At 41.3% G+C, this 17,271-nt stretch overlaps 2 protein-coding genes across 4 annotated transcripts in view; one reads left to right on the top strand and one right to left on the bottom strand.

The window, feature by feature from the left end:
- The window catches only part of Asb15 (ankyrin repeat and SOCS box containing 15), a 44,692-nt gene extending 37,997 nt beyond the window's left edge, over nt 1-6,695 (bottom strand). For both annotated transcript variants that reach the window (XM_087658619.1, NM_001431800.1), the window contains 1 exon segment: nt 6,621-6,695. The gene's annotated coding sequence lies outside the window, so the exon portion shown is untranslated.
- A 511-nt stretch (nt 6,696-7,206) lies between these two features.
- On the top strand, nt 7,207-15,571 carry Ndufa5 (NADH:ubiquinone oxidoreductase subunit A5). Of its 2 annotated transcripts, none has more exons than NM_012985.3 (5): nt 7,207-7,366; nt 7,642-7,686; nt 12,484-12,600; nt 15,014-15,079; nt 15,411-15,568. In NM_012985.3, the coding sequence occupies exons 1-5, from the start codon at nt 7,346-7,348 to the stop codon at nt 15,510-15,512; spliced, it is 351 nt and encodes a 116-aa protein (NP_037117.1). In that variant the 5' UTR covers nt 7,207-7,345; the 3' UTR covers nt 15,513-15,568. The 2 variants fall into 2 exon arrangements, 1 of the variants encoding a protein (NP_037117.1); XR_015685319.1 differs by having other exon boundaries at nt 7,340-7,366; nt 12,484-12,973; nt 13,737-15,079; nt 15,411-15,571.
- The last annotated feature ends 1,700 nt before the right edge of the window (nt 15,572-17,271 follow it).

The following is a 17,271-nucleotide window of genomic DNA, read 5'->3' as shown; positions in this document are numbered from 1 at the left end:
GCTGCTGTTCTATGCCCTGAAATTAGAGCCGGGTCTATTAATATACTTTAGAGACAAGAGAGAAGTCAAGTGGTATTGGACGTCTCAGCTGGAGTAATGAAGGTGAAAGGAGATACCCTGAATGATGTAGCAAATACTGGAAGTTCAAGCATATCTACGTGAAAGCAAATGCTAAGTATCACAAGCTTTTAGTAAAGTCCATAGAAGAGAGGCAGAGGAGACAGGAGGAGGATACAATGTATTTTCCCCTATGAGGGTACTAATAGGCACTATACAACACAACCAAAAATCAAGGAAATTATGCATATTAGAGTTAGGGCTAAATTTAAAAATCAGCCCTCCTAAATAGTTAATAAACTACAAAAAAAACAAAACAAAACACCAAAACCAAAAACAAACAAACAAACAAAAACCCCCTGATGTGTAGGAAAATACTTTTTGAATGACCAGAATATAGCTACGTCTTTCATACCCAAAGTGTAAATGAACCTCATTGACTATAGAAAGATTAGCATGTGAGCATGTGCACATTATACTTTTACCTCTTTCCTTATTTTCTCTTTCGTGTCCTAGAATCCAAAGGACCTGGAAACTAACAGGATCAATAAAAATCCAATGGGGACTCAAAGACTGAAGAAAAAAAGGAGATAAAGAAATGAGAATGTATCAAGGTAAAATGAGACAGGGAACTCTTCCACATTTTGTGGCCTGCTTGCTGCTGGGAAGAAGTGAATTTATTTCTTGAAACCTTTTTGCATGACTTAAAATCTTTTGTGCAAAGTACAGGGGATTGAGGGGAACAAACGCAGGACCGTAAGATTTTGGGAGAGATGGGCAATGACATGGGTAGGTAGGATGAAACACTTTGTAGGGGAGTCTTCAGACTTGGGCAGGTAGGCATGGTGCTACTGGCTATGGGACTACTACAGAGTATACTAGGTAGGGCAGTGCTACGATGTAGGCAACATCCTATGTAAAACTGTTTCCAGAATCTGGTCCCCACCCCTCCCCTAACATTATCATCTGGGGAGTTGTTAGAAATTCACATTTATTCTTTGTCTAGCTCTGTACCCCATTTTTAATAGGGTTATTTGTCTCCCTGCAGTCTAACTTCTTGAGTTCTTTGTATATTTTGGATATAAGGCCTCTATCTGTTGTAGGATTGGTAAAGATCTTTTCCCAATCTGTTGGTTGTCATTTTGTCCTAATGACAGTGTACTTTGCCTTACAGAAGCTTTGCAATTTTATGAAGTCCCATTTGTTGATTCTTGATCTTAGAGCATAAACCATTGGTGTTCTGTTAAGGAAAATTTCCCCCAGTGCCCATGTATCTGAGGCTCTTCTTCGCTTTTTCTTCTATTAGTTTGAGTGTATCTGGTTTTATGTGGAGGTCCTTGAGAATATCGAATGGGTGAGAAGCACCTAAAGAAATGTTCAACATCCTTAGTCATAAGGGAAATGCAAATCATAGCAACCATGAGTTTCTACTTCACAGCAGTAAGAATGGCTAAGATAAAAAACTCAGGTGACAACAGATGCTGGCAAGGATGTGAAGAAAGAGGAACACTCCTCCTTTGTTGGTGGGATTGCAAGCTGGTACAACCACTCTGGAAATCAGTCTGGAGGTTCTTCAGAAAATTGGACATTGCATTACCTGAGGACCCAGCTATACCACTCCTGGGCAAATACCTAAAAGTTGCTCCAACATATAAGAAGGACACATGCTCCACTATGTTCATAGTAGCCTTATTTATAATAGCCAGAAGCTGAAAAGAACCCAGATGTCCCTCAACAGAGGAATGAATACAGAAAATGTGGTACATATATACAATAAAATACTACTCAGCTATTAAAAACAATGACTTCATGAAAATCATAGGCAAATGGATGGAACTAGAAAATATCATCCCGAGTGAAGTAACCCAATCACAAAAAGCCACACACAGTATGAACTCACTGATAAGTGGATATTGTCTCAAAAGCTCAGCTTATCAAGATACAATCCACAGATCACATGAAGCTCAAGAAGAAGGACGACCAAAGTGCAGATGCTTCAGTCCTTCTTAGAAGGAGGAACAAAAATATTCATAGGAGGAGATATGGAGACAAAGTTTGGAGCAGAGACTGAAGGAAAGGCCATCTAGACCCTGTCCCACCTGGGGATCCAGCCCATACACATACAGTCAACAAACCCAGTCATATTGCTGATGCCAAGAATTGCATACTGACAGGAGCCTGATGTAGCTGTCTCCTGAGAGACTCTGCTAGAGCCTGACAAATACAGCAGTGGATGCTGGCAGCCAACCACTGAACTGAGAACTGGTTCCCCATTGGAGGAGTTAGAGAAAGGATTGAAGGAGGTGAAGGGGTTTACAGCCCATAAGAACAACCATACCAATCAACCAGAGCCCCAAGGGACTAAACCACCATCCAAAGAGTACATATGGACAGACCCATGGCTCCAGCTGCATGTGTAGTGTAGCAGAGGATGGCCTTGTTGGGCATCAATGGGAGGAGAAGCCCTTGGTCCTGCAAAGGTTCGATGCCCCAGTGTAGGGGGAATGTCAGAGCTGGGAGGCTGGAAGGGATGGTTGGTTGGGTGTGGGAATACCCTCATAGAAGCAGGGGATGGGGGGATGGGTTAGGGGGTTTCTAGAGGGGAAACGGGGAAAGGGGATAACATTTGAAATGTAAATTAAAAATATTCAGTGAAATGAAAATATCTAAATTATCCAATAAAAATGTAAAAAATAAAAAAGAAATTCACATTTCTGTGTTACCCTAGACTTCAAAACCCTGATAAGCATCAAAAACAAGGATTTGGGGAGCATTTTGGGCAGGTATTGACTGAGATCCATTTTCTGTTTGAATAAACCTTCAGAGGACTCTAGTGCCCCCCAATGTTGGAGAGTCAATATTTTGGAAGGCATCTGAGTTAGTGAGTTACTTAGAAGCAGTTTTAAAGTGTTGAGAAACTAGAACAGAGTAGGGAGAAGTTCTCACACAGCCAATCAAAAGAAGATAGGGTTTGGTAGGCAAGTTTCCACAAAGTAGAAAACAGAGAAAGTGACTCCAAGGGACATTTTTGGGGGAAAGACTATGAACAAGTAAACACTGAGCACAGAACTAAGAGTCACTGGAAATAGATCTTGTTTTGTTGTTTGTGAAACTTCAAAATAAAACTTTCACTTGTTTGTAATATTATCAAGATTTATGAATGTGATTATTAAATAAAATTCAGTCAAAATAATATGGTTAAGTTTGTAATTTCCTTCCCCTTTACCCCTCCCCACACCCCAAACAAAGTAGTGGTAGCTTTTTGCTATTTGGTTAAATTAGTAAGATGTAACCATGATAAAACCAATTTCAAACCCAGAGGCATGGGGAGAGACGTGTAAGCACGGAGCACATCTGCTGGAGTAAATGAGGAGACTTGAAGGCAGTTTCCTATTCTATTCAGCTTTACCTGGTCCTCTCTTAAAACAGCTCGTAAGTGAGGACAAGGCTACTGGACAGAAGCAAGCCAAGAGGGCTCACAGCAGCCCCAGTAGCCCCTGTAAAAGGATGGAATGAAAGGCACCAGGAGGGATAACGTGGTGTGAAAGAGGGGAGCGCCTAAGAGACTACAAAGATTTAACTGTGCCCCGTCAGGTCACATTTTCCTTTATAGAAATTTGCTTCATATTTCTAGTTGTCTCAATGACTCGCTTAAGTCATTCCATGCTGTGCCCCATTCTTTATCCTTTGTCTCCTAACTCTTCCTAGTTACAAGAAACAGTTTTGTTTGGTTTGCTTCCCTCCCATAGTTTCCCTAAGAGTCTCTTTGCCAGCTCCCCCACAGCCAACACAGACAGCTATGCTTTAAAGATACGATGTAAATTCCACTTAATTTTCTTCCTCCCCTCCTTTGGTGTTGAGCTGCTGCGAATGACCGTTCCTGTCATGCCTCTTACTCAGTAGGATTTCATTATAATCACATGCACCTTTCTCCAGCCCAGTCTCGTTCCAGATTCTGACAACGCACGGACTCCTTTATTACCTAATTTCTCCTTAAGTTGGTCTCACAATCTGTATTAAAAATGTATGTGATGTAACACACTTAAGTATCATACAAGGCCACACGATCCAGGCTTCTTTAGTTATTTACTCCTCTTAGCTATGAGTATTTGAATGCCAGGTGGACTGTGAATTCCTGCTACTTTGAAACAGATTTTCTCCCCCATCATCTTCATAATGCTGAGATATTCTGGGCCAGACTCCTTTACTCTGTACTGATTATATTTCATCACAAATGAATCTGCCAGAACACACACAACACACCCCAAACAAACAAACAAACAAACAAACAAACAAACAAACACCAACCATCAAAATCCTCCAGTATCTAAGTGATGTAAGATTGTCATTAACTTCTGTCACCACCTGCTGGTCAAAAGCCATACTGCTCATGAATTAACTGGAAAAAGGAAGGGCAGTGTTTGGGATGTTTGAACTGCATTTGCATTACATTTGTAGCAAAGAAAGGGCAAATTTGTTTAACTATAAAGACTCCTAAGGTTATTTCTTTCTTCCCCGTAAGTTATTCTGTTTTATTTAACATTGTATACTACAGGCAAGGAACTTGGGCCCCAAAGCTATGTTCACAATGAAATTTTGAGGGGTGGGAGAAGCATATGATAACACTATTTAGCCAGGCTTTCCAAACGTGTGGATTAGTATAAGAATTCCACCTGTACCATTGGAAAAGCTTTTTATAATTTTAGAGAGAATTAGGGAGGTCCTGATGTTGGTTCTTTTTTTTCTTTGCTTCAGTAGTTAACGCAGATGTTCTCCCTTTCCTTGTCAGCTCCTAAAGCAGGCACCACATTTTAAATTCATTGTTTTGTTACCCCACTGTGCTGTTTTTTTAAATGACATGACCAGTGCTATAAGTAAACATGACATTTTTTGTTATTGTTTCTTTCTTTTATTTTTTTTCCCGGTAGAAAATTTCCCAAGAAGTAGGCTTGGCTAAAGTGAGAGGTGGGAGAGTCTGGTTTAGTGATCTGACAGTTGAAGGTTTTTTTTTTTTTTTTTTTTTTTGTATTTATCTAGAAAGTGTCTTGGTCGCAAATGCTTTGGGCCTTGAAACTGTCCAGAAAACAGGACTCTCAGTCCTCGGTTCTGATGAGAAGGCTAGGCTGATTCTACGACAGGCTTCAAATTAGCAGTTAAGGAGACTAGGCCTAAATCTCTGTTTCCAAGAACTGGGCAATTATGAGCAAGTCCAGGCCTCAGAAGCTGCCCTGCTACCTGGCCCAAGGCAAGGACTATGGGTCAGCGGCAATTTCCAGACTTCCTCGATTACTTCCTCAGTAACAGTTTCCAGTCCCCCACATCCCAGTAATGGGATGTCCCTAGAGATGAAGTAGGATAAGGGTCACCTACCCCAGAATGCACTAATGTTCTTTAAATCAGACCTGCAAGCTCACTTGTTTGTCTATCTTGATAATGGGAGACCCCACCATGATGGGCTTCTGCAGAATAAAACACTGCGCTTACATAATATGTGAGTCTGGGGTATCATTCTTCAGTGAACCATGGACGCTCACACTGACTGTTCCCTCTGGCTGCAGCATCCTTTAGCCAGTTCTGTGTATCAACAATTCTTTACTGAGCTTCACATCTGCACATAAATATCACCTTCTCAGAGACAGGCTGTACACTGCTCATTCCCTTTGAAAATGGTCACACTGGACAACTTTACTTATTACTTTTGTTGTTCCTGCTTCTGAACAAATGGTCCGAGAGAAAAAAAATCTCCAAGTGTCTGGGGTTTGGTTAACTTATTCTGCTTCAATGACTCTAACAGGGCTAGTTAGGTTTTGGAGAGGGGAGTATAAACTGTCTGGCTTGGCACTGCTATCGCTTTTGGTACAAGCCATGGATGATAAGAGAGTTATGTCAAAGGGAGGAACTGTCCCCTTGGGCAAATGACCTCACCATTACTTGGGTACCAAGACGTTCTCTTACCATTGTTTTTCCTAGTTTTTTCTTCCATCCAGTCAGAACCCTGGATTTCATTAACCACTTAATTTTGTTAAGATGGAGCCAAAAAAATAAATAAATAAAAAAGAAGAAGAAGAAGCCCCCAATCACTGAGAAGCAGAACCACAGGCTCCAAGTCTGGTTGAAGGTTAGAGGACCTGAAGAGTAAATTCTTTAAGATGTGGTGGGGTTAAGAGTGTGACTCTAGTTCTCCCGCCTCAAACTTCTCTCTGGTATTTACACTTTCCTAACATCAACCTTTCGCAGGATTGGGACATTTATTCCTCTGGGTCAGTCATACAGTATACTTCTACCACCTAAGAACCCAGAACATTCTATTCTCACAATGTTTGTTAAAACATTCCTAGATCCCCTTCTGATATCACAGATGCCATGGGATGTGTCCCTTTATAGTGAATTCTATTGTACCTAGCAAGCTTTCATTCAGTGTACCCCTCTACAATGAGTTGGTTCAGAGACCTAACTTAGAATACCACTAGCAAGATTTCATTTACAGTGTGCACCTCTACAAACGGTTGGTTCAGAAATCTACCTATTTTTGTACCACATGGAAGCGATCAGTTTTGTAGTACCTCATAGCCTCGATCAGCCAAGTCTGTCTACTCTCGGTGTCTTTAGCAAATACTGCCCAGAAGACGCTGGAATTGAAAGTTACAAAGAACACATGCATCTTTTATAAAGCCATGATTCCACATTCTAGAACACACTTAACAATGACAGGTGTTCTTAGGACCTGGAAAGACGGAGAATAGAGACTATGACCTCATAAACTCCCATTGGAACAAAGACTATGACTTCATAACCTTTCATTCACCAGCCTCCACAGGAGCAAACGGATATATCAGATGGTTAATTCCACTTTATAGTTCCCATTTATGAATATGTATTCACGCATGGGGGAGAGAGCATTTTTTTCATGATGCTCAGGTCCGTTTCCACCCTCATTTCAATCAGCTGAGGAAGTGCGCATAAAACATCAATCAAAGGCTGAGAAAAATCAAAGTCCCTGAGTGACTACATTGAAAGTTTTTCGTAGCGCAGCGTTTTTCTTAACCTTTAGTCCTAACAGAGGCGTCAGTCTGTCTCTGTTGCGCCAAAACCCTACGTGGAGCCACGCGTATGAGCTGCGCAGGCGCAAATCTCTCCCTCCTAGGTGGGCGGGAGTTACCCCTAGCCCCGCCTGAGAGGTGGGAGCCAAGTGCTTTCTTGGGTGACACAGGAGCAGCTTCTACGTTCGATTGAGCGGGCCTGGGAAAGGTTCCCAGAAGGCCGCGCGCTGGAGTCTCTGAGCGCAGTCATGGCGGGCTTGGTGAAGAAGGTGAGCGTCTGGAGGTCACCATGGTGCTGAGGACGGGGCGGTAGGCAGCCTTGTCTCCCTCATCCGTGTTAAGAGGATGGAGAAGCTAAGAGGACGGGTTGGGGGAGTGTTCCGCTGTCCTGACAGGGGGCGACAGGGTTCGTAGTTGTGTCTGGAAGTTCGGCTAATCAGCGGGCCAGGACTGGGGGCCCCGGGATGGGCGGGCTGGCTTTTCCTGCGCGCTGTTACGCGTGGGATGACGGTAAACAGCACGGTCTTGTTTTGTTTCTGAACAGACTACTGGCCTGGTGGGATTGGCCGTTTGCGACACTCCACACGAGGTAAGTACGGCTTTTTGTGTCTTTGCCCTTCTGGGAAAACTGCGATCGAGCGTCCTTGCTCTTGCAAGGTTAACGGGACAAGGGGTCCCTAAACCCCGCGAGCTCTTGCCACGAGGGCAGCACTGAGCTTCGCTGATCCCGCATCACTGGTTTTCGGTGTTATCTTTGCCATGATCTCTTTATTAAGACACTTCTTCCTGGCGTTCTCGTAGCTTCAGTTGGGACTGTTGTCAGCTCCCTTTAAATTCGCATTTTCCTTTCCCTACTGAAAACATTTCTGCGTTGGAATTCACACACTGGCTGACCCTGTCAATCCTAACAGTTGCCTCCTTCAGTATCTACTGGGGAAAACCAAACAACCAAGACCAAACAAACCTAAACAAAACCCCTATAATTTACCCCTCTTTCCCAACAATTGCACCATTTCTCTCCTTCCTTTCTACAAACATAACTCAAAAGCTTTGTCCGTGCCCACTGCCTCCGACCTTCTCCTCACTCCTTACACGTCAGCCAGACCTAGCTAAAACTGTTCTCTTTCATTATTACCAAATTTCACGTTTCTCTTAATTGTACCAAGAGTGGCATTGAAAATATTTTTGTTACATTCATCTGTGTGCGTGCCAGTGTTTGTAGGTCAGAAAACGTTCTGAAGTTGTTCCTCTTTCACCATGTAGATCCTGGGGCTCAAATTCAGGTCATCAGGCTGTTGGCTAGGGCCTTTAGTCTCTGTGCCCTCTCACGGACCCAAGACCAGCATTTTTGATACTCTTGTTGAACTGCATTAAGTACTTTGTTTACTGGATGTCCGAGCTCAGTATCTTGGTTTGGGGTTTTTGTTTGTTTTGTTGTTTATTGTTTTTTTTCCCTAATCCTTTACCCTTTCCAGTTGTTCCTTCATTTTCCCACTCGTATACTTTGCTGTAGTATTGATGACTCTGCTCTGTTAGGGTTTGCTCTCCTGGAGCACAGACAACGGTTAGCTTTTATATTTCCATATCAAGTACGGATTTCTTCTTTTGTAGTCATACATGTGTGTCTATGTTTTATCACACACATACTCTTAGTGAATATCTTCGTTTATATGTCCTGCAGGTAGCTAGGTAAACATAGCCAACTGAGATGTCGCGTTTGAAGTGGTCCTGGATTGCTTGCCTTACCTCACGTCTCACTTGTCACTTAAGGAAATCCTCTGGGTTCTGCCCCTGGATTATCCAGACTTTGCACACATCTCACCGCCTCCGTTGCTAGTACCATTGTCTCCGCCACTGTCCTCACCCCTGCGATAGTTACATTTCTTTGGTAACTGCTTTCCCCTGCTTTCTTTCAGCTGATTGACAAGTGCTAAAATGTGTTGGGTTTGTGAATCTTTCTTTAAAACCTCCAGTGGCTTTTTATTTTAGGGGTTCTCCAGATGACTATAACAGACCACACTCCACTGACATATCTTGTCTGTTCCAAGCTTCACAAAGACTTTATTTTGTGTTCATTTCTAGAACTCTGACTAGTACGTAGTGTATAGTTAGTATTAAATGGCTTTCTTGCATTCTTTATGAAGTTGAACTTCAGATTGTGGAGAACAGAACTCACAGCTTTCCATTTCGAGATATTCTTCCTCTATGGTTTGTCGTTCTCTTGATGGTATATGAGTCTCTCTGGTGTACCCCTCCCCCGCCAGCTCTGAGTTTGGATGTTATCAATATCAAAACCTTCTACTCTCATATTTACTCTGATAGTGGATTGTGCTGAGTTTTTCTGTAACAGTTTGCCCTCTTTCATCTCCTGTCAGTTACACTGCAGCCTAAGTCCTTGTTGTTTAAATCACTGCAGCAGCTTTATTACTGGTCTTCCTGATCTGTATCTGCTGTTCCTTTGACTATGACCACCAGGTTAATTTTCCTTACAGATCTGTTCCTTAAGTCTTTAAGTTTCCCACACAAAAAGACCCAAGCGCTTTCACTCGGGATATAAACAATATCAGTCTAACCTCCCCTCCTGCCTCAGCTCGGCTTGCTTTGTGCAGTGGTTTCTGGTGAGGTACTCTCCAAGTAAACATGAGGATCAGATGTGGAAGGTAAGACGCTAATTTAAGTTTTCTAGAGATTTTTTTTTAATATAAAAAACTAAAAGTGGCTTAAGCTTGTTTGTAATCCTGGCACTTGGGAGGCTAAGAAAAGGAACTCAGGTCTGAAGTTGCCCAAGCTGCACAGTAAGACCTTGCTTGCTTCAAAACCTTGGGGTTTTGTTTTTGCTTTTGTAATTTTTTTTACACGATTTAACCTAACATTAAGCATAACTATCATTTCATTATATAGTCAGTGTGAAAATTAATGCCAGTCTGCAGCCTTTTTTACGGTGTATTTTACTTACGTTAGATCTTAGTCTGAGCTAATCTCACTTCAGGTACTCTCCAGCCGTATTTGCCTAGCAGCTGCTGACTACACAGCACAGCTGCACACTTACGTACTATTTCCTTCATGTTCTTGCTGGGTTTGCCATCTCATTTCTGTATTACTTCCTGTGTAATTTCCAGTTTCCATCTCCTTACCCCTCAAGCTCTATCTCAGATGTATCCTTTTTTATGATCATTCTGTTCTCTGCTGGAGTGGTTCTTCTTGTTACTAATACTCAGATTGCAACAGTGTGTGGCTGGTGCTGCTCTGATCCAGCAGCCTATACAGTTCTGTGTATTTTATGGGTGAAGAACGAGGGCATCGGGACAGAAGCAGCTCCGCTAGACAACCAGGCAGTGGGGCTGTGTGAGTGCAGGGAGTGGGCTCTTCTGTTTGGAACTCCTTCTCTGCTCTGCATCTTACCCTGGCCTGCCTGCCTGCCATTAGTTGCTTTGTGTTTTTTGATGTTAGTCATCTTTTCCTCTTCTGTTTCTTACGCAGTTTCTTATGTATATACACACACGCACACGCACACACACAAACATGTACTTAGTGGGATTCATGTCCAGTCTGTCTTTGTATCCAAACAACACATGGTGCTTTCTACATAGGAACACTGTCATTCTTACTGAGAAAAGGAGATGTTCTTTAGCAGTGTGGTGATTACTTGTGATTACTGAGCTCCAGGTGCAGGGTGAGTGCGTTCCTGCTGGAGAGGACAGCTCTGGCATACATCTGTGGGGTAACGAGTAGTCTCTTTTTACTGGGGAAGTGTCCCAGTCTGGATAATAAATTAGACAGTTTTCTTATTCTTTTCATATGCTAACCATTCTGATTCTCCTCTGAATTTTTCTAAGACACGATGGATTCTTTCTTATCCCAAAAGATGAAAAAAATGTTTTCAATTTATTAGCTATTTGTGTAAATGAGTGTTTTGCCTGCATGTTTGTATATGCACCACTGTGCACCTGGTGCCAGTGAAGAAGGTGTCACATTCCGTAAGACTGGGGTAACAGATGTTGTAGGCTGCCATGTGGATGTGGGGAATAGAACCCAAATCCTTTAGAAGGGCAACCAGTGCTCAGTGGTTACACTGAGCAATCTCTCCAGTTACTCTCTCCCCATCTTTTTAAAAAACCTCAAATTTTAAATTAGATTGATACTAAAATACTATATTAAAGATGAATATATGCATTGTGTTCATAAATTTGAGAGAATAAGAGTTGGGGCTAGGGAGATGGCTCAGTGGTTAAGAGCACCGACTGCTCTTCCAGAGGTCCTGAGTTCAAATCCCAGCAACCACATGGTGGCTCACAACCATCTGTAATGGGATCTGATGCCCTCTTCTGGTGTGTCTGCAGACAGCTACAGTGTACTCATATAGAGAATAAGAGTTAAAATGGTGCCAAAATTAAGAGTTTAAATCAGATTACATCCTTTCACATTTCTTTAAAAAAATTTCAACTTGCCAAGTTTACATCCCCAGAAAGCACTTAAATGCTGTGTGGGTGTGGATCTACCTGTAATTCTGACATTCATCAGGCCAGGGTGGGATCTTGAGAGTAAGCCCTAGGTAGGCCAGTCCTGTCTACTAGCTCTTGGTTCAATCACAAGACCCTGCCTCAGTGGATAAAGTGGAGAGAGATGGGAGTAGATCCCCAACACTAACCTGGGTTCTCCACACACACAGGCACACGTGTCCACACAGACCAGCATGCTTACACATGTAAACATGCATACATATGCATGTATACTGCATGCACATGTTATCCAAAGTCCTTTTAATTATGGACACCCATAAGATTAACAGGTTACATACTCACTCCCTTATTCTGAGAGGGAAGAGCAGGGCACAATTAGAACCAGGTCAGTGGAACACTAAACCCAACAGTGTAAGTAACTCAGTGTCTGACATCTGTGATGTACTCATGATCTTCTGGGCTCCTGAGAGCGTGGAGGACACTCATTCCTCAGGCTCTGCGATCCACAGTACGGCTTCTCCAGTCTACATCTGCTGCTGTCCTTGGTGGTCTGCCGGTAGTCCTGGCATTTCTGATGTGTTCTGTATAATTTGTAGTATCTATTACCTAAAGATGAGGAATTCTGTTTTTAATAAAAGATTTGATTTCCCAAAGACTATTAGCTGTAAGTTAACTCAATTTGGCTTTTTATTATATTTTTGATATATATATACACATAATTTTTATATCTTATCACATATAGAAAGACTTTCCACATTTGTATACCACTTTTCCTTAGGTTGTAAAGTATAAATACGAATTTTAGTAAAGTACTGTTTAAAATTTTGAGTCCTCTTTTAGTTTTTTCTATAAGGTACTTAGATGTGTTCTGTCTAAACTTTGGTGGTATTTCAGTTTACTGAGATGTGTATGGTTTGTTTTTGCAGAGGCTAACAATATTGTATACAAAGATTCTTGATCTTCTGAAGCACTTTCCTAAACATGCAGCCTACAGAAAGTACACAGAACAGATCACCAGTGAGAAGCTGGAGTTGGTCAAATTGGTAAGCAGCCAAGTCAGTTTGTTTGGTTGGGTTAATTTATACATCCAGTTTGGCACGTAAGGAGTCATTCAGTTGCTTACTTTTGCTCTCAATTCTGCCGTTTCTCCTTTGCATTCAGCACACGTGTATTTTGACTGACTACTATGTGTAAAGTGCTGTGAGAGGGCTAGAAGACTGGATCCATTGCAGTGAGCTTTCTTGTCTAGTTGTCAGTGTTTGTTTACCTCTTACTATTAACTCACCCACCCACCCTCCAATCACAGTAGAGAAGAACAAAGCACAAGAGAATTGGGTGGTGGTGGTGTTACAGAATGCTGTCAACACATTTATTTTTAAAAGTCCTGGGCCTGATGGTGCAGGCCTATAATTCTCAGCTGAGGCAGGAGGATCACATATTTAGTCCACCTTGGGCTACAGAGAAGATGCAAAGCCACCCTGGGCTCTGTTTCAAAATAAAAGGTTAGAGGTGTGGCTCAGTGGTGGAACTCGTAGCATGATAAGCCCTGGGTTCAGCTAATAACTACACACAAGCACTTTGTTGGACAAGTAGAGGGCCACATTTAGTTTTCAAACCTACCCAAAGATACACGGAACAGTGTCAACACTGACTGATACGCTGTCCCCAGAAGTCTGTGTGTCAAAGCTGTAATATGTAGTATTGCTTTATTTAGAAGTAAGTCATCAGTGGAAATAAAGTTAAATTCATAAGGGAGGGGCCCTGATCCCGTAAAGATTGACTTGTGTATAAAATATAAAATAGACACTAGACACCAGTGTTTGCCCCTGGCCTTCCAGTGCCCAGCAAGTAAAGGCTGTAAGAGCATAGCAAGGTGCCAGCTGTCTGTGACTTGAGGGGAAAGTTCTCACTAGACCCAGATGTATTGTCACAGTGACTGGACTTCTACTCTCTCCAACTATTAGAAAATCGTGTGTGTGTGTGTATTTGTTTAGTGGTGCTTGAGATTGAACCTAGGTCCTCACACAAGAAGGCAAGCACACCATCTGTATCCCAGCCCCCTCCTTTTACTATCAGTTTTGACACAAAACCAAATTTTCACTAAAATGGTGAAGATGAACTTGAATTTACTCTGTATGTGGCTCAGGCATGCCTAAAGCTTGCAATCCTCCTGCCTCAGTAGCCGGAATAGGTGAGAGTACACATCTGTATCACCAGGCTCAGCTGGAATTTCTAATGTTTAATCCTGTCAGTCTATGTGCTCTTTTATGGTGGCCAACCACATGGACCTTTTCCAGTTTTAAATCCAGCGTCTGGTGGGAAGACGGTGAGAGAAATGGTATGTTGCACAGAACTGTGTTGAACTGGCTGACTTCATCCTCATAGGCATTTATTTCACAGACTTTGAAGAATTAAACTGTTCACCCAGGCACAAGTGATGACAGAATATGAATTATTATTAGGTTACCAAAAGGTCAGTCATTAAGCCCTCTTCCGGATAGTTAAATAGCAGTTTGAGTTTTAACTTACCTGAGTCTTAGCCTGCCAAGTTTGGAAGAAACTTAGGGAAAATGTCTTATTTACATATATATGTATAAATGACAGGGTCTGGATTTCAAAACATTCAGCCTATTAGAAAAAAAATTTCCTTAGGTACCATATTAACAATGTTCTTGATATAGAATAATCTACAGTTAAAATGTGCAGAAATCATTAAGTGTGGGGCTTGATGGATTTTCAGAATCAATGAATTCTAATTAATACCTGGCAAAAAAAGTGACATTTCCACATTACCCAAACACTTCACCTTCCTAATGATAACAACTTTTGATTTTTTTTTCTATTTCTAAACTTTTTAGGAATGGAATAATTTTTGAATAGCCATTCATATCTGTTTTTTCTTACTTAATAGTATATTCGAAGTAATCCTCTGGGTTGTTGCATATAGTTATGTCACTTATTGCTATATTATATTCTGTTTTATCTCAGTTCCATAATTGACAGGTCAGTTCTATTGGTGGTGGTAATTCATGTTATTTCTAGTTTTCGGTTGTCATTTGTGGCTGCTGTAATGTTTTTATGTTATTTATTTATTCTTCATTATTTGGTATATATTCAGAAGAGGTTTTTTGGTCATATGATAGCATTGTTAATTCTTTTATAGGAAGTTTAGAAAGTATTTACAAAAATAAAACTTTTGAAAATCTATTTTAGAAAGACGAAGTTGTGTGTCATATGTCTTACCTTTGCTAAGAATGTCGATATTTAATAGTTTTTAATATTAAGACAAAAAATAATGAAATAGCAGAGAAATGAAATGGATTTCTATTAAATTTTGATAAAACATTTTAAGACCATAGAGAAAAGTTACTGCTAAGGTTTTATAACATGTAGGATATCGAAATATGCAGATATGCTCCTGTGTTTAATTTCTTTCTTTTTTCCTTGAAACTGTAGGAACCAGATGTTAAAAAATTAGAAAACTTGCTTCAGGGTGGTGAAGTAGAAGAGGTGATTCTTCAGGTAAAGGCATTGACCATTTAGTGCTGGGCATCTAGTACTGATCCTGACTTGCAGCCTGTGGCTAAGGGAGACCCTTGGGTGAAATTTGAAAGCTATTGATGTGGATCAAAACAGGCTTTTAAGTGTCTAAGAGCTCGTGAACACTAATTCCCAAAGATTTCAATCTCAGAACTCAGGGGTGACTAAAACATTTGTATTTGATGGTGGACTACATCATGACTTTGGAATCCTGACTATGAAGGTCTGAGTTCTAGCAGTTAACTTCCAGGCATAACTCTGAAAATACCTCTTGAATAGTTAATCAGATGATCTTATTTTCTGTTATTAACAGGCTGAAAAAGAACTAAGTCTGGCAAGAAAAATGTTGCAGTGGAAGCCCTGGGAGCCACTGGTGGAGGAGCCCCCTGCTAACCAGTGGAAGTGGCCAATATAATCCCCGTGTCTGATGATGGATGTGGATCTAATGTGCAATTAAATGTTCTGTGATGCTAACGTGTTCATGTTACTGACTTTAATTAGAAGTATGTATGTGTATTATATTTCGGAGACATTTAGAGGACAACATTGGTGGCTTGCAGTTTCTCATTTCTGATGTCACACAGTGAGCTTGCTGTGCCTCTGTCTCTGTCTTTCTCCATTGAATTTCTTCTCCTATTGGTTTTGGGCATCTTTGACAGATGTATCTTGGCAGACAAGAAAATGATCTTCAACTTTGGTGTCTCCTGTCCTTGCTATACATCTGGACTTAAGGCTGACTATTCCAGATACTGGGCAGTCTTCCTTTTGGGATGCAAATGGCTTTTACCTTGGATAACCATAGATATATTCAGCTTGGGATGGTTGTGGATGGGTGTGTAATGATTTTATAAAGATGACAGGTGTACACTAGGACTGTCCTGAGCAAACAGCATATGATACCCTACCAGAGTGATGTTAGGATGTCACTTACTGGAGGCCACATCTATCGAGTGTGAGGCCAGCAAGAGGCAGTTTCTATTGTGCCCCTAGACTCATTCTCCCTTGCCTTTCACTCAGATTTGCAGGATAGAAGAAAATGCTTGTCTTAATTTTTCTCCCTTTCCTAAAGAACAGTAGAATGCTGCTAACTAAATCTGGGTGTTTCTCCAAAAGGAAAATGAACGTCCGTGGGGTAAGGCTCATGTAAAGGCTACTGTTATGCCCCTGTCTGCGCATGTGCTGGGCATTAGTGAAAGATGCTAAACAGCTAAGCATCACACATTTTTGTTCACATTAAAGTTTTCCCAAAAACCGTGGATGAGATCCTAAAATGTACATTCAGATTGAAGGTACTTGGTGGAGACTACAGAAATGTATATGAAAGTCTCTTTAGAGGTAGTCCTCTAAAACTAGTGAAGTCGTGCAAAAAAATGACTTAGTATGGTCAGGGAGGCCTGCTTCAGAGGTGTGCATGGCTGTGTGCTCACTAGTGCTTGAGATGGAACCTAGGCCCTCGCACAAGTGAGCAGCACACCATACGTGTGTGTGCAGAGCCATAGGAGAGCCCTAGGACAACTTGAAGTATGTCACTCCCCGAGTACCATTCAACCTTCCCCACCCCGCCGCCATTTTTTTTAATTTTATTGGTTTGTTTGTTTGTTTATTTTTTAAGACAGAATCTCTCATTGGCCTAGGAAGGTTTCTCCTGCATTGGAATTGCAAGTCTGTGCCACCAACCCTGTTTTGTAAAGATGGCTTCTAGAAGTCAAATTTAGGTTCTCGTATAAATCAAGCATTCTGCAGTTGGCTTCTCTTCAGGTTCCTGGTCTGAATTTAGTATTTTTTTCATAACTCATGTGCAAGAGATGTTAAGAGCTCCGAAGAGGTCCACCAGCGGCACAGACTGACCTGGTGTGACCAGAATATTCTGTGAACCTGGCTGTAGAAATGGGAACATAGCAAATCACATGAATAAAGACAGTGTGTTTTGAATGTGCCATAGAACTCATGAATTGTGTGCCCTCCACTGTTAGTTAATTTTCAAAGCAGTCTTCAAATGTCGAAGTGTACTCAATGATCTATTAATTTCTGTATATGATTGTAAATTGCAAGATATGTTTCAGGATATCATGATTCTCAGTTTTCATGTGGACCTTGTAGCTTTCTTAGAGCTAAACATACAGTACCTTGTTACAGAATATCACATTTTACTCTTTTTCTGAGCATGGATTCCT

The sequence above is a fragment of the Rattus norvegicus genome, chromosome 4, assembly GCF_021556685.1.
Source record: "Rattus norvegicus strain SHRSP/BbbUtx chromosome 4, alternate assembly SHRSP_T2T, whole genome shotgun sequence".
NCBI lineage: Eukaryota > Metazoa > Chordata > Mammalia > Rodentia > Muridae > Rattus > Rattus norvegicus.
This window is presented reverse-complemented; position numbering and strand designations above follow the sequence as displayed.